Source organism: Neophocaena asiaeorientalis, unplaced genomic scaffold (assembly GCF_003031525.2).
Source record: "Neophocaena asiaeorientalis asiaeorientalis breed wild unplaced genomic scaffold, Neophocaena_asiaeorientalis_V1.1 scaffold477, whole genome shotgun sequence".
In the NCBI taxonomy this organism is placed as follows: Eukaryota; Metazoa; Chordata; class Mammalia; order Artiodactyla; family Phocoenidae; genus Neophocaena; species Neophocaena asiaeorientalis.
The window spans coordinates 1,398,835-1,413,974 of NW_020172630.1; the positions used below are offsets into that span (position 1 = coordinate 1,398,835).

Sequence of the window (15,140 nt, forward strand, 5' to 3'; positions counted from 1 at the left end):
GAGTAACCCCTCTCCTTGCAAAAATAACAGAACTACTGGAAATTCTAATAAAACTAAATCCCACCTCCCCCAATCTGTCCCCCTCCCAAATCCTGCCTGGAGAGTTGCGGCGGAGGGATGTGTGGGGGGAGGCGGAGGGAGGGAGGGTCATCCCGGGAAAGGGGGATCCGGCGCAAATTTACGCCCGCGCCTCTCATTTGTTAGTTGATTCGGTCTAAAAGTTCGCTATTTATAGGCTACACTCGGCAGCCCGAATCCCCGCGCCCGCTTCCTTTGCAAAGTGGGAGAAGTCCCCGCGGCGCCGAGCGGCCCGTCTCGGTCGTGTCCCGTGATCTGTACTGTTCTGTTTCTGCCCTCACGCCGCAGGAAGCTGGGCACCTCGCGGGCAGCCCCGAAACCACCCACTGGCAGTAGTTGAGAGAGCGGCTCTGCAGTCCGACCATGTGAGTCCGCGCCTAACCGGTCTCGGCGCGCGCGCGGGCGGGCGGGCGGACGCGGGGGAGACGCTGCCGTTCGGCCGCCGGCCCAGCGCCCCTAGGGCTGGCCTCCGCCTCTGCCCCTGCGACCTCCAGCTCCTTTCTCCTCCCTCCTCCCGCTTTGATTGTCCTTCCTCATTGTCTATTTCCGTGCTTCTCTGACTCTCCCCCGCTCTCAACTTCCAGCTGAGTTTGGGCACAAAAAAGGCGACTGGCCTTTACGTGGGAGGCGGGGTGGGCTGGGCACGTCTGTTTCCTAAAGAAGAAAACTCTGTGGGTCTGGGGGAGGGGGAGGCGCGTACCGGAGGCGGCCTGGAGCGCGGCCCCGCGCGCGGCGGAAGGGGACGAGGCGCGTTCAGAGCGAGACCTTTCCTTTTGCCTTGGCACCGACCGACTGCAGGATGGGAATGCGGTGCTCACGAAGCCTCGCTGTTTGGAACCATCCCTCTACAATGGGGGGCGGGGGGGCAGATGACTTAAACCGCCCCGGACGAAAGGAGGGAAGACTGTGGGCGCTGGCCGAGGGTAGTCGGCAAATAGACTCAAGTCCCTGAATTACAGGTAGAATTGGGCGCTGCGACAACCTTTCTGCCCCGCGGCGGTGGACAGGACTAGCTTGCGGAGACAGCAAGGGCGCAAGCGTATCGTGGCCGTCCGTGGGCCTTGACCTTGTCTCCCTTTTCTACCTGCCAGCGCCTTAGACGATGCTTCTGTGGTTTTAGAACCCAGAAGTCAAGCGGGCGGGGAGCCTGGCAGGCAGGAAATGTTCCCGAGCCCCGGGCGAGAGGAGCGGCATGCGCGCGCGCGCGCGTGGCTGGGGAAAGGGCTATGCGCTCGGGGCCGCGGCCCGGCCGGCTTTCCCGCAGGCGCGCGGCGGCGGCCATGAGCCTCGCGCAGGACTCTTCAAAACACCCTTTCCCCCCAGAGACCAGGTGCGACATTTGCGGGGTGGAGAAGGCTGTGACTGAAAATAACCGGGGGCTCGGAACCGTTTGGCCGGAGATCTGAGCCCCAGCGCTGAAGTGGAGAGAAGTTAGGAACCAGTGAGGGAACAACTGCGGCCTCGCTGGTCGCGTGCTCAGGGCCCTGTGCCCTCGCTGATTAGCTTCTTACCCGCCACCAGTATCTCCTCTCACGGTGGATAGCACACAATCCCCCTGCTGCCACCTCCCCAGAGCGCTCGGTCTGCCTGTGGATAGACGTGTTGAGCGAAATCTCAGCACCGGTCTGTGGCAGTGCCCCAGAGGGGACTTGACTTTCCAAAGTGCGTGCACCCAGGGTTCCCGGCACTGAAATGGGGGAGGGGTCTGAGCACAGGTTCCCCCCTCTGCTCACTCTGCAGGGACCATCTGGCTCAGACCGGATGGGGGCCGCCCCTCCCTGGCCCAGAGCTGCCCGGATTCTCACCCCGGCCCGCCCAAAACAGCTTTCAGAAATTCAACTGCCAAGTTAAAAGCACTGGCAGGTTTCTCCTTCTATCCCTGGGCCGCAGGCGGGGTTATGCGTAGATGGCAAATTGATTACAATTTTATAGCCAGGAACTAGCGGCAGGGACCCATAAAGGTAGGAATTCAGGGATTGGGGGTGCGATGTCTTAGTATCTCTCCTCCCAGCCCATTCTCCGAGAGTAAATGCCACTCAGCTCTCCTGTCACGGGTTTGTGTGAGTCTGGAGGCTTTTCGTTAAGTCCTAAGAGGAAGAAAAAGTAGGGGAGGAGACAGCGAGATCAAACTAAGAAAGATGGAAGTTAAGAGGAAATGAGTCAGAGAAAAGACAGGATAAAAGGGAAGGTGTGCTCTAGCTAGCTGTCTTCCTCCTTGCCTCCTTGGAAAAGAGCACGATGTTTCGAGAGAGCGTTGGAGTTAGCCCAAGAGCATCCACCCTCACCCCAAGTTCTCTGACGTTGGTCGGCTGGTGGACGCGCCTCTGCAGCGGTTTGATTCACTTGCGCAGTTTCCCCAGCTCGCGACCCTCAGCCACATGCAAATTCCCTGTCCCCGGGGCTGTACGACACGCTTCGCTCAGGAGCTAGTCAAAGACGGAGAAGGCCCAGCGTGCGCTCGCCGCAACCCCTGCGGTTCTACTTCTGCACAGAACCTGGGGTCGGCAGGGGCGCGCTGCGCGCGGGCTCCGGGACGCCAGTGGGAGAGGAGTACTTGCCCAAATCATTCTGCTTTCAGGAATTTGGGGAACCAGTAGGGCTTTTCCCCCCGTCTCTGACGGGATCTTAGAACTTGGGAGCTTTTGGGGCTCAGCGAAGTAAAATAAACTTGTCCTGGGCTCTGGCTTAGTTCTCTGCGTGCGATAGCCCTGGATCCTTCTTTTTCTCCCTTCTGGCTGCAGATTCTTTCCCGTCCCTGCCTTGCCACGCTCTGCCTCTGTTGCGGGGCCTCCAGACTCCTGAGGCTTTACCCGCAGGCGGGGGCTTTAGATAGGAAAGACCCCCAGTTCTCTTCCTCAGATTGAGTAAAAATGACCTTCCACCATCCAGACAAAATAAGAGAATAAACTTTGTGTGTAAGGAAGGGGAGGTGAGGGCGGAGAACGGGGAGGCCGCTTAGTTTCCAAGTGAACTTACCTGCATGGAAGAAGAAATTACACTCTCTCCAAATAGGTCATACTTTCAAGGAACCCTGGAAGGAGACAGGACTAGGGATTATCCTCTTAACAAATTCTTCAGGTCTGTGACCTATAAACCCTAACACGTGATGGAGACGGGGGCGGGGGTGGGGGGCTTGGCAGAGAAGGCCACCTGCGAGCAGGCCTTACCCTTCTTAGATGATCTTAGATCATAAACACCTGACAGCCCTTAAGTTGTGCTTTTCATGGTGCCGTGAGCTGCGCTACTGGGTCATCTGGGGCCTAAAGCAGAGGTTAGGACCCACTCCAGTGCCTCTCTATCCCTTTCCCCAGATATACCTTTGACTCTGCTGGTTGTGTGTGGATGGATGAAGGGAGGGGTCACTTTTCCTAAAAGCTGGAGCAGTTCCTTTCCCTATGCCCTTCACCAATCTTTCTCGGGTCAGTAACCCCAGGACTCCAGCAATTCCAATTCCTAGCTTTTGTGCTGTTCTTTATACGAGACTTCTCTTATGAAGAAGTGAAACCTTAGAGGAGCTGAGTTCAGTCTCCTTCCAAGATTGCAGTTGATCATAAATTTGCACACACCTGGGCAAAGAGCTGAGGTCTGCAACACCAGCGGAAAGAGGGGTTAAGGAGAACCCAGTGAAGCTCTAAGTGACTCTGCTTGGCAAACAAGTTCCATTAACTCCATGCTTGCCTCTTGTGTTTCACCAGTTTAACCTCACTTTCCCCCCTTAAATGAGGAAAAAGAATTCTCCACTTACGTGACTATTTTGGCCACACGTTCAGATGTATATTCTGGCCAAGCATTTTCAGAATTGGACCATCGAATACGTATGCTATCTGTAAAGTCTTCTGTGCACTCTTCCATCTCACTTAATTTTGACATAAAATATCCACATTTCTTTTCATCTGGTTCTTGTTCACCTTCAACAGTTGGTTTCAGTGTCTATATTTCTCAAATTTCCTTGCAATAACAGTACATGAACCAGATATGCTTAGCTTCTGTGAGACGGGGTTATTCCCTCTGCAATTCTCCAGGCGGTTCTGGCTAAAACCATCGTTGCTTTCACCTGAAAGAGAGGCTTACTTGAGATGAAAGTGAGGGGCGTTTTTTAAAACTCATATTATCTAAATACTTACTCTTTTGTTTCCTTCTGCCTCTGTGGAATAAACCCAGTCATATTAATATTTAAATAGACATGTCACGAAAGATACACGTGGCTTTTTATGTAGAAATTTTCTTTGAGATTTAAAAAATCATAGCTTAGGTATTCAACGTAATTTCAGGAAATTGTATCTTTGAAATCCATTGGCAGCTAGATTTATTTGCAGAACTTTCCATGTAACTTTGTCATACTTCTTTACAATTATATCCTCTGATCGTAACGGTGTCTGCTGTCAACTGCTTAACAAATACAGATTGTTTATAGATTCAGAGGAGATTTTTTCCAACTTTAAAATTCGTTCGACATTTCCCTTTATATAACCTAGTTGACATGAAAGTTTGCAGCTCAGAAAAATTAAATTTGGAGCATATAATACATTCTACTGACCCATTTGTATAATTGCTATTTTATTGTTTATATTTTAATAGTTAAAAAGACATTTCTTTTTGGAAGAAAAGATATATATTTTATAAATATAAAACATATGTATATAAAAGAAATATATATCTTCTTTTTCAGGGAGGCCTACTGAATGATTAGTTTTTCTCCAATTTAAAAAGTTTTTTCTATATGTCATTGTTTCCTGTTCATTTATCTCATGTACATTAAGATTCAAATTACTGATTTATGATAAATCACATCACTCTTCTTACCAGAGTCATCAATATTTTATTATTTTAAATCAAGCACTTTAATGTAATTTCGAAGAGAGAAGGTTCCCACATATGTTCATTAATCGGTCAGTGCTGGCTAAATTGGCTAAACTATTAACAGGAAACATCTGGAAGTGGAAATGTAACATTGGAAAAGTTGGTGTTTTTACAGGGAAACTGATGAACCAAGAATGCCATTCAAGAGCAAAAGGGTTAATGACAAATGGCCTAGTGAAATAGAGGAAATAGGACAGCTTGTCAGCCACTGATCTTCTAGATGCAATATTTCACTCCTTAACATTATGTGAGTGAGGTATCGTGTGAAGTTACTTTGCAGGGAAGAAGAAGCTCTTGCTTTACCTACTGGGGATTCAAGCCAGTATTTTTTTTTTTTTAAGGAGGCAAAATTTTAGATACCGTAAAATCCAACATTTAAGTCGTTTTAAAGCATAGAACATAATGGCTTTTTACTATATTCACAGTGCTGTGCAACCATGACCACTATTTAAGTCCAGAACATTTTCATCACCCCAAAAGAAAACCTTGCACCCATTAAGCAATCTCTCCCTCTCCCACCTCCACCTTTGGCAACCACTAATCTGCATTCTGTCTCTATGGATCTGCCTGTTCTGCACATTTTATGTCTGAAATCATTTAACATTTGGCCTTTTGTGCCTGACTTCTTTCACTTAACAGAGTATTTTCAAGGTTCATCCCTGTTGTAGCATGTGTTAGTACTTCCTTCTTCTTTATGGCTGGATAATATTTGACTTTATGGACATACCACATTGTGTTGATGGACATTTGGGTTGTTTCCACCTTTTGGCTATTATGAATAATGCTCTGTGAACATTCATTACAAAATTTGTTTGAACCTATGTTTTCAGCTCTTTGCTCGGTCGTTTCCTAACTCTGCGTTTAACTTTTTGAGGAATCACCATACTGCTTTCCACAGTGGCTACACAGTTTTATAGTCCTACCAAAAATGTCTGAGGGGTCCAACTTCTCCACATCTTTGTCAACATTTATTTTATTTAAATATTTATTTTTAATCTTTATTTTTTTATTTAAATTTTTATTTTTATTTAAATATTTATTTATTTTACGGTAAGAAATTAAAGCCACCCTAGTGGGTGTACGTGGTATCTGCTGTGGTTTTGATTTGCATTTCCCTAATGACTAATGGTGCTGAGTGCCTTTTCATGTGCTTGTTGGCCATTTGAATATCTTCTTTGGAGAAATGTCTATTCACTGTCTTTGCCTCCTTTGAAACTGGTTGTTTGTCTTTTTGTTGTTGAATTATAAGAGTTGTTATGTATTCTGAATAATAGATCTTTAGCAGATATACGATTTGCAAATATTTATATCTTCTCCCTTTCTCTGGGTTGTTTTTCACCTGCTTGGTATTGCCCTGCAATTCATAAAAGTTTTTAATTTTGATAAAGTCCAATTTAGTAGAAGTTATTTTTAACAATAGGTACATTCCTCACCCATGCTAAAACTCAGATTAATCACAAGACAAAATAAAAATTTTAAATGCTAAACCCTAAAAAAAGAGAAAACTCTTCTGTAATGCGAGAGAGCAACTTTATCAAATGTAGATTATCAGGGAGTGTGTAAAGTTACTGCTGTTGTACAAGAAAAGGAAACAGCTATGGCTACATTGACCTTTTTCTTCAAAGAAGTCCTGTGTTATTCAGGACCTGCTGAATGAGATGTTTTATCTCAGGATGACAGTAGTTTTTTTTTAAATCATCATTATCAAATTCATCTACCAAGAAATTTCAAATAGTCTCCTCTGTTTAAATAACATTCAGGATATGCTTTAAACCAACAACCAGGAAGATCAAAGAAAAGGTGTTTCTAGCCTAGCAGTTTTTAACACACAGCCACACACAGGCTGTGTAGTCAGGTGATATACTTGTAAAATTCCTGGGAGAAAGGTCTTGGAGTCAGAGAGAAGAGAAACTAAATTATTGCAAAACATGTTAAAAACAAAAATTAATGAAAGAGGAAGAATAGAAATTGACATTATTAAGTGTTGAGGCTTTGCCAATGCTCTCAATTTGGCTGTTTTTAGGTAATTAATTTATGGGTTAAAAAAAACAAACAGTGGTTTGAACCAGCTCTTCATTTAACTTCCTTGTTTAGTTATTGAGGAAGAAAGCTTATGATGAACACCGATGGACACATCTCTGATTCTGTTCATTGGAACTCATGGACTGGATTCTGACATCTGCCATGTTATGGAATATCGTATTGGGCAAACCACTGGACTCTTTCTAAGTGTCCACACATGGAGTTCTTGCATGACCCACATGCATGGCTGTCATCCTGAACAGCCCTGAAAGATCTTGAGGGAAACTGAGTTTCCTTCTCTGCAGGGTAACACCTTCATCCCCCAGTTATGGTGGGGGAAAAAGGGAATAATACTTGCGAAAATGATAAGGCATTTTGAAGTTCTAGTGTGTTTTCTTGTTTGTGTAGCACTTACAATGTACCAGATATTGCCTTAAGATTTAATAAATGTTAAAAACTTAAGTCCACAAACAACCCTATGAGGTAGGTACGATTTCCCCTCATTTTATAGGTGAGAAAAGGGAAGTGTGGAGATTTTGTGTAACTTGCCCAAATCATATAGCTGATAAGTGGCAGAGTTAGATTTTTGAAACCCAGGTAGTCTGGCTCCAGAGTCCATGTTCTTACGACTCCATCCTGTTGGTTACATTTAAAATCTTGAGATTTCAGATGAAAATTGGGGTCTCTGTATTAATGGATTTAATCAGTGTTTACTGAGTACCTCTTATTTGCCAGACTTCTCTTGAAACACTGGAACGTCTAGGAATGTTGGGGCCGCACTACGGCATTCTCTCCCGGCAACAGTCAGCAGGGGTCCAGTGGTCCCTGCCATCTTTTGATGGGGTCACCCGACTTCGCTTGATTCATTCACTTGTTTACTTGCGTGAGTCCTATAATCAATCACACTTGTTACTGCTAACATGAGCCCCAGGCAAGGAAAATAGATCACAATCAAAATAGTAAGCAGGAAGGCAATAATAAATATAGAAAATAAACATCATGGCATGAATTTAGTTTTGCAGAGTTCTCTTGCTGCTATCATTTACTGCAGATCAGTGAGCGAGAGAGATTGGTTGGGTACCCACTGAGTACTTGAGGTGAGGAACAAGTACTTGTAAAATTTAGAAGTTTAAAATCAGAAAGGCAACAAAAACCAACACACACAGAATAATATCAATTAACATACAGGAAACTTTTTTTTTACCACCAATTGGAAATCTTTAATCATTAGTCTTTTAGGCAGGTATCTTTCAGTCAGGAAAGAGTTTGTTTCATTGATTTAGACACAAAAGGTAAATAACAAGCAATATCAGATCTATTCCAAAAAGCAGGCTTCAGAATATACCACAAAGTTGGGAAACAATCAACCCTCTGTCTTGGGTTTTCAAAAGACTGGTTCATGCAGTGTGATTGAGGAGTGTTCATAGCGATTACCCCGAATGCTACAGGCTCCAGAAGAATCTTCTGAATGGAGAGAGAATTAAAGATGCCAAATACTGTATTATCATTATATATATTCCATTGCATCCTAAGTTCTGAACATGGTTAATTATTATTAATGAGGATGCTCGGTAAGCAAGAACTTTCCTCTTGTAAATGTGTAGATGCCAACCAAGGAGTTAATTCTAGCTGTTTGCCAACTTAAGAGTGAAGAGTCCACTTTTCAGAGGTCTGGTACCAAGCAGAGGAAGTATTTTAACATTCAGTGCATTGTGTTCAGTGTCACATAGCTGGGCTTTCACCATGATTTGGCCAATATTGGGTCCATAAGCCTGAGTCAAGTGTTCTGTGGAAGTTTGTCGGGTGGCTTGACATGGATACACACAGTACTATTGGTCCAGCCCTGTTCTATCTGTCTTAAATCATCAGCAGAAACACCTTATGTGTTGAACACTTCCTGTGATTGGTTTGTTGACTGCTGTAGAATGATGGTGAACTTGCTGATTCAGCACACGGTGTGTGTTGACTACCGGCTGGCTTTTAACGCTATGAGGTGGGTGGGAAAGTAGCGAGGTAGATGGGTTCAGAGAAATATTGTGAATCCCATAGGGAGGAAAGTGAGACTTAGAGGTGACTGCCCATGACCACACAGGTAGTGAGGGTACAGATTTGGGCCTCAAACCCAGTCTTCTGATACCAAGTCAAAGGCTCCTCTTCCACGTCTCTTGATCAGCATTTTTGAGAGTGTTTTTCCCCTGAACCCCCATGTCAAAATGTCCTGAGATGTTTGGATAAAGTGTAGAATCCTAGGACCTGCTTTAGAAATACTGAATCCCTAGGATCCAGCAATCTTAATAGTCCCCTCAATATATTTATACACAGTATATGTTAGGGTTCGCAGGTCTAGATACTAAAAATGTTGAAATATTTGGTTAGGTCAGTTTGACACTAAGATCGTTGGAAGAGAAAAAAGAAATCTTCTGACCACAAACAAGAAATGCCAGTGTACTCTTTTTTTTTTTTTTTTTTTTTTTTTGCGGTACGCGGGCCTCTCACTGTTGTGGCCTCTCCCGTTGCGGAGCACAGGCTCCGGACACGCAGGCTCAGCGGCCATGGCTCACGGGCCCAGCCGCTCCGCGGCATGTGGGATCTTCCCGGACCGGGGCACGAACCCATGTCCCCTGCATCGGCAGGCGGACTCTCAACCACTGTGTCACCAGGAAAGCCTCAGTGTACTCTTAATAGTTACCTCACAAATTGGGATTTAAATAAGAGATTCAGAGAGATCTTCCCACTTGGGGAAGTTGTTCTTATTTGGAATATTCCATAGAAGTGGGATTTTTTATCACATCGTTTTATAAAGCATGTTCTGTAGGACCCTGCTTCCACGGGATATTCATTAATTCAGCAAATACTTATTAAAATGTCAGATACCATGTGAAGTACGTGATGAGCAACAGTGAAGGAACACCGACCTCCTGCAACCCAGTCTATTGAGGAAAGACGTTAACAGATGTTTTGCCCCAAAAGCTTTCCTTGTAGAAAAATTTGTGAAATAATGGGTTTAACAGATTTCTTCAGACAGGTACATTTCAGAGCCTTCAACATACCTAATATGTGCTGTAAATATCTGAGAGAGGATTATTGTATGTGATGTCTTCTAGACGTATTGTAGCATCCTTTGGGTGAAGGTCACCTCCTACGTCTAGTACTCCACAGAACACTATTTGGAACACACTGTCCTTACACATCCCAGTGAAATCCTGTGCCCTTGAAGGCTCAAATCTGTGTCACTGGTAGAGAAGGGGGGGATATTATAAAAGTGGACCCCCACTGCAGCCCCAGCCCCCAGGGAAGTATTGTTCTGATAGCCTAGTAAACAGTGGGATAAGCCATGGGCAGACTTCGGCCAAAGACCTAGTGTCCAGGGATATAGATCAGCTTTGGGCTGTCTTCAGAGGTGGGTCAGGTGTGAATTTGAACATGGAGTGGATCCCTGGATGTGTCTCTGGTCTCTCAACTGGAGAGTGGCGAAGGCAGAAGAATCGTTTCCACACGTTCCAGAGATTCTGAGTCCACCTTGGAGCACTGGGTGCAGGACGAGTACCATTTAATGGGAACCACTACATGGAAGACTGGATATTACTGGAGGTGCACCCAGCCTTTGACTAGGTGTATGTCATTAGATTATTTGCTGAAAAATACTTCCTTTCTGTGCATTGCCTGCTTATACCAGGATAGTTGTTGGGAAACGGAAAATATAGGTATTTTCAGCAGGCTGCCTAAGTCCAATGACTCCCAGGTTTTTGTTTTTTGTTTTTCCTTGTTCATCTTTTTCTCAGGCAGTGACTCTATGAAAAAGAACAAAGTGACTTGGCTCAGATAACTCACAGTGGTGAGTTCACCTGATGGGTGGATTTAAATAGTTTGGTTGTTGACATTTATCAGATTACCCGGAGAATTGCCACCTCGATTCATGAATGTGGAGAGTTCTTAAAGAAGCCTCTTCAGAATTGTTTGTTTTTCTTAGTTACCATAATATTTAAAGGTATGTTGCTTTATTGTTCGTTAAGTACATGCTTTATTCAAAGGCAGATCTTACCGTATGCTTGTTCATGGATATACAAAATAAAATAAAGAAATGGAGCAGTTTCCCAATAATTCAAGTGGTCATCACCTGCATATATAAATACTTAAGACAAACTGCTTTTGTCCCCGCCTTTCTAGAGTTGCCTAAATAAATGTTAACCTTTTCATTCTTTATGAGGGGATATCAGATCTCTAAATGTTGGTCTCTGGAATTCAAAGTCTAAATTCGGTTTACTCTTTTAGTCACTTTGAACAAGAGGAGTTAAATGCAGTTGCTGTCTTCAGGGAGGTTACAGCTTAGGCTGGGAGGTAGTCAGGAAGGGTAAAAACATATATTGTTATGATATCATACAGCTGTCTGGTAAGTGCTACAGGAAGAGTTTTAAGCATGGTGATGGCGGTTCAAAGGAGTTTAATCTGGCCGTGAAGAATTAGGAACAACTGACTGCAGGAGATTGCTGTGAGTTTGGTCTGTAAAAATAGATAGAGATGGCTTTGGTGGAGCAGCAAAGAGAAGAAATGGGCGTAGGGTTTTATATATAAGGCAAGAATGTGAATAAAGACACAGAAGTGGGAACATATAAGGCCTGTTTGGGACACAGAAGAAGTGTATGTGGGAATGGAAGAAGAGGGGAAACCAACAGAGAAAAAGGTAGGACTTAACATTATTGAGGGCCCTTTAGCCATGATATACTGTCAGGTGTACTATCCATCCATTTTCACTTTTCATCCTTGCAATAAGCAGAAGACATTACTTTCAAGGTTGCTGTTCACCAAGATTCCGGTACCATTTCCATTGTGTAGCGTTTCTGCTGGGGAGCGACTGCCAAGGCGGGTACTACCATATTCCCTAGGCCCCTTTACCTTTGTTGGGACCAAATGCTTGTTCTCAACAATGAAATGTTTATGTACCTTCCAGGTTAACGTGGTTAGGAGCATGTGTGCCCTTTCCACCATGGACTATAGAAGGAAAAAGGCTGTAAACAAAGGACTTCAAGGTCCTACAGGAGAAAGAGTCACTAGATAGAGGAGCCTGGGTTCTAGTCAGCATGCAACTGGACTTAACATAAATGGGAAGTAAATTTCTTTGAATAAATAAATAAGCTACTGAGGTGTAGAGATTTATTGTTATAGCAGCTAAGGTGACCTTAATTAATACAAGTATTATTACAGGCTTATATAATACTGGCTCATAGATGTAACTGACTCAAAGTCACTTAAACAATAACAAGTGGGGCCTAGATGCAAACCCAAGTCCATCTTCAGAATGTTCTCTTATTCTATTCCCATGGTTTTAACTACTGTCTACATGCTAGTAGGTATCAGTTCTCCATTGTTGGTCCAGACCTCTTTTGGGAGGTCCAGACTATTATCCAGTAGGTAGTTGCCTACCAGTTTTCCCTACTTGAAAGTCTGTTATTCAGGCCATAAAGTAAGCTCTCTTAAATAAGGCTCCAGGATACAATGGATGAAGTAAGTAGGTTTTTTCCCCCCTAGAATAAGTGGCTGGAGTGGAGTGCTTGTCCGGCCTATCTGCTTCACTCACCCTTTGGTTCTTTCCATAGTGTTTTGCTGCTGTCCTTTAAGGGGTTGTCCCTTTGGCACAGTTAAAACTAACCCAGCTCCTGGTTATCCCAGAAGAAATGCAACAATTTTTTTTTTTTTAAGCACATGACAGAGATTGCACACTTTGGTTCCTCTTCTACTATCAAGAGCTTAGCCACATGGATGGAGGGAGCCTGGGCATTGTGGTCACTCGTAGGTGGCTATGTGCTCAGCTGAAACAGTATTAGACGAAAGAGGAGAAGGAAGACTTTGAAGGATACCCATTGTTCTGGCACAAGCCTCTCAGATATTAAATCCCACTGGGTTTAGAAACACACTCAGCCATCTACCCAAATTGACTTCGTATCTTGTATTCCCTCACGTGGTTAATGACCACGCCCCCCTCCCAGATGCCCAGAGACCAGGGTGATGCACTCTGACTTGTCCTTTCACCTTACTCTCCATTGCCAGTCATTTTCATCTCTTAAATATCTTTTGAAACTGCCCACTCCACTTAATCCCCTGCTACCGTCTTGCTCTGTGCCTTCATCATCTCTCACGCAGACTTGTAGAGTGGCCTCCTAACTGGTCACCCTGTCCCCAACAGCAACCTGTCAAGGACATCCTTCACACTACCGTGAGAGTGATTTTTCAAAAATGCAAATCTGATGATCATTTTACTCCCTTTTTATGACCCTTCAGTGATTTCCCATGGCAGAAGTCCAAACTGCTTTGCAGCGCACAAAAGGCCCTCTGTGGTTTAGTCCCTGAATCTCTCCAGCCTCATTTCTGACCCTTTGCTATTCTCCTCCCCCGACAGATCACCCCCACAGCTTCAGTCATACTGAGTGATGCCAGACTGTTTCATTTCTTTGGCTCTCTGCTCATGTGTTCCTTCTGTCTAGTTTTCAAGACCCAACACAGCTGACACCTCTTCTGTGACATTATCCTAACACTTCTCCACTCTTTCCTTATTGTGTTTCATTTATTCCATGAATGCTATTGAATATCTGTGCATTGTAGGCTCGTTGTATTAATCATTGGATGTGAAGAGTAGAAATAGATATGGTTCCTGCCCTTGTGGAGCTTACAGTCTAGTGGCAGAGTTGGACATCAATCGAATATTCCCGCAAACAAATGTAAAATAACAACTGTGACAAATGCTATGAAGAAGGAAAATGAGTGTGATGATAGCCCATCGTAGGAGAATTTGACCCAGCAAGGGAGTAGAGAAGCGACTTTCACCCAGGAAGTATGCTTAAGTGAAATATACAAGATGAAATAACCAGGTGAGAAAAATGAATTGTAGGCAGAGGTAACGGTGTGTATCAAAACTTTAGGTTAGGGGGAAATTTGGGATTGCAGAAGAGGAAAACATTTCCCTTGACACTCTTAGGGTCCCTGGATGGATCTGAAAATTAAACAAAGACAGATTAACAGGAGAAAAGCACACACACTTATTTAATCTAACTTTTATGTGACATGGGAACCTTTATAAGGAAATGAAGACCCAAAGATATGGTTTGACCTGAATGGTTTTGTGCTGGGTTTGCTGAAGAGTGTAAAGTCGTGGGAAGGTATGAGAGGGCAAAAAGTGGGAGCTAAGTGAGTAAACTGGGGGAAACTTAGCAAGGAGTGTTCCTTTGGGTTCTTCTTCGTGTCCCTCCATCTTGGAGACAAGAACGTTCCTTCCCTCTGGGTATAGAGAGGGAACCTCTCACGTGAGGAAGACTTGCTTCAGGGGAGAGGATGGGGGGTGGTCAGAGGGACCTTTCTGCTTCTGCTATATTCTCAAACTCCTTCAGCTTAAAATATTCAGTATGCTAGGGTGCCATATTTTGGGGTCACACATCCCAAACCCCATCAGGATATATGAAGGGACTGAATAAAAAGCAGGTTCAGGGAGGGTGTTGGTTTAAGGAATGAGGAACAGGATGAGACAGGAGAAGGAAGTAAGGGCAAGACTCTGAAGAACTTCACGAGCCTGTTAACAGAGGTTTCTCTTTGTTCTAAGAGGAATGGAAAGCCATTTACAATGAGGTAGAGAAGATATAATCAGTTTAATTTTTTTGAAGAATTCATTCTGGCCGCTGTGAGAAGGGTGAGTTTGATGGTTAGCAGAGTAGATGATGCTAGATTTGTTAGTTCAGGCTAGAGGTACTGGTATATTGAATTAGGGTTGTGATAACGGTGATGAATAAGTCATATTTAGGATTAAAGATGGTAGATGAGGGAGAAGGAGGTATCAAGGAAGATTCCCATATTCTTGGATGGAGGATAAAGCTTGTCATGGAGATAAGGAACACTTATCTAGAAGAAAACTAGTTTGGAGAGAGTTTGAATGTGAACCGCCTTGGGGAATATCTAGAAGGAATCATTTCACTGGATGTTAAGCATACTTCTGTTGCTTCACATATACTGTATTATAATTACCTTTGTTTGTGTTTCTCTTTATTAGACTGTGAGCTTCTCAAAGGGTCGGAACAGCATATACTCTTTCCTCCCTCTCCTCCTCCTCCTCGCCCTCCCCTCCCCTTCCCTCCATCACCTTCTTCTTCTCCTTCTTCTCCTTCTTCTTTTCTTCTCCCCCTCCTCCCCCTCCCCCT

At 44.2% G+C, this 15,140-nt stretch overlaps 1 protein-coding gene across 3 annotated transcripts in view; it reads left to right on the forward strand.

The window, feature by feature from the left end:
* ESRRG (estrogen related receptor gamma) overlaps nucleotides 1-15,140 on the forward strand; it is a 638,184-nt gene that overhangs the window by 1,565 nt on the left and 621,479 nt on the right. For 2 of the 3 annotated variants that reach the window (XM_024739209.1, XM_024739208.1), the window contains exon 2: nucleotides 367-443. The exons of the other annotated variant lie outside the window; for it this stretch is intronic. Coding sequence is in view for 1 of the 2 variants with exons in the window: in XM_024739208.1 (XP_024594976.1) it covers nucleotides 442-443 (2 nt within the window). In the remaining variant the exon portion in view is untranslated. The remainder of the gene's footprint in view (nucleotides 1-366; nucleotides 444-15,140) is intronic. 3 annotated transcript variants of the gene reach the window in all.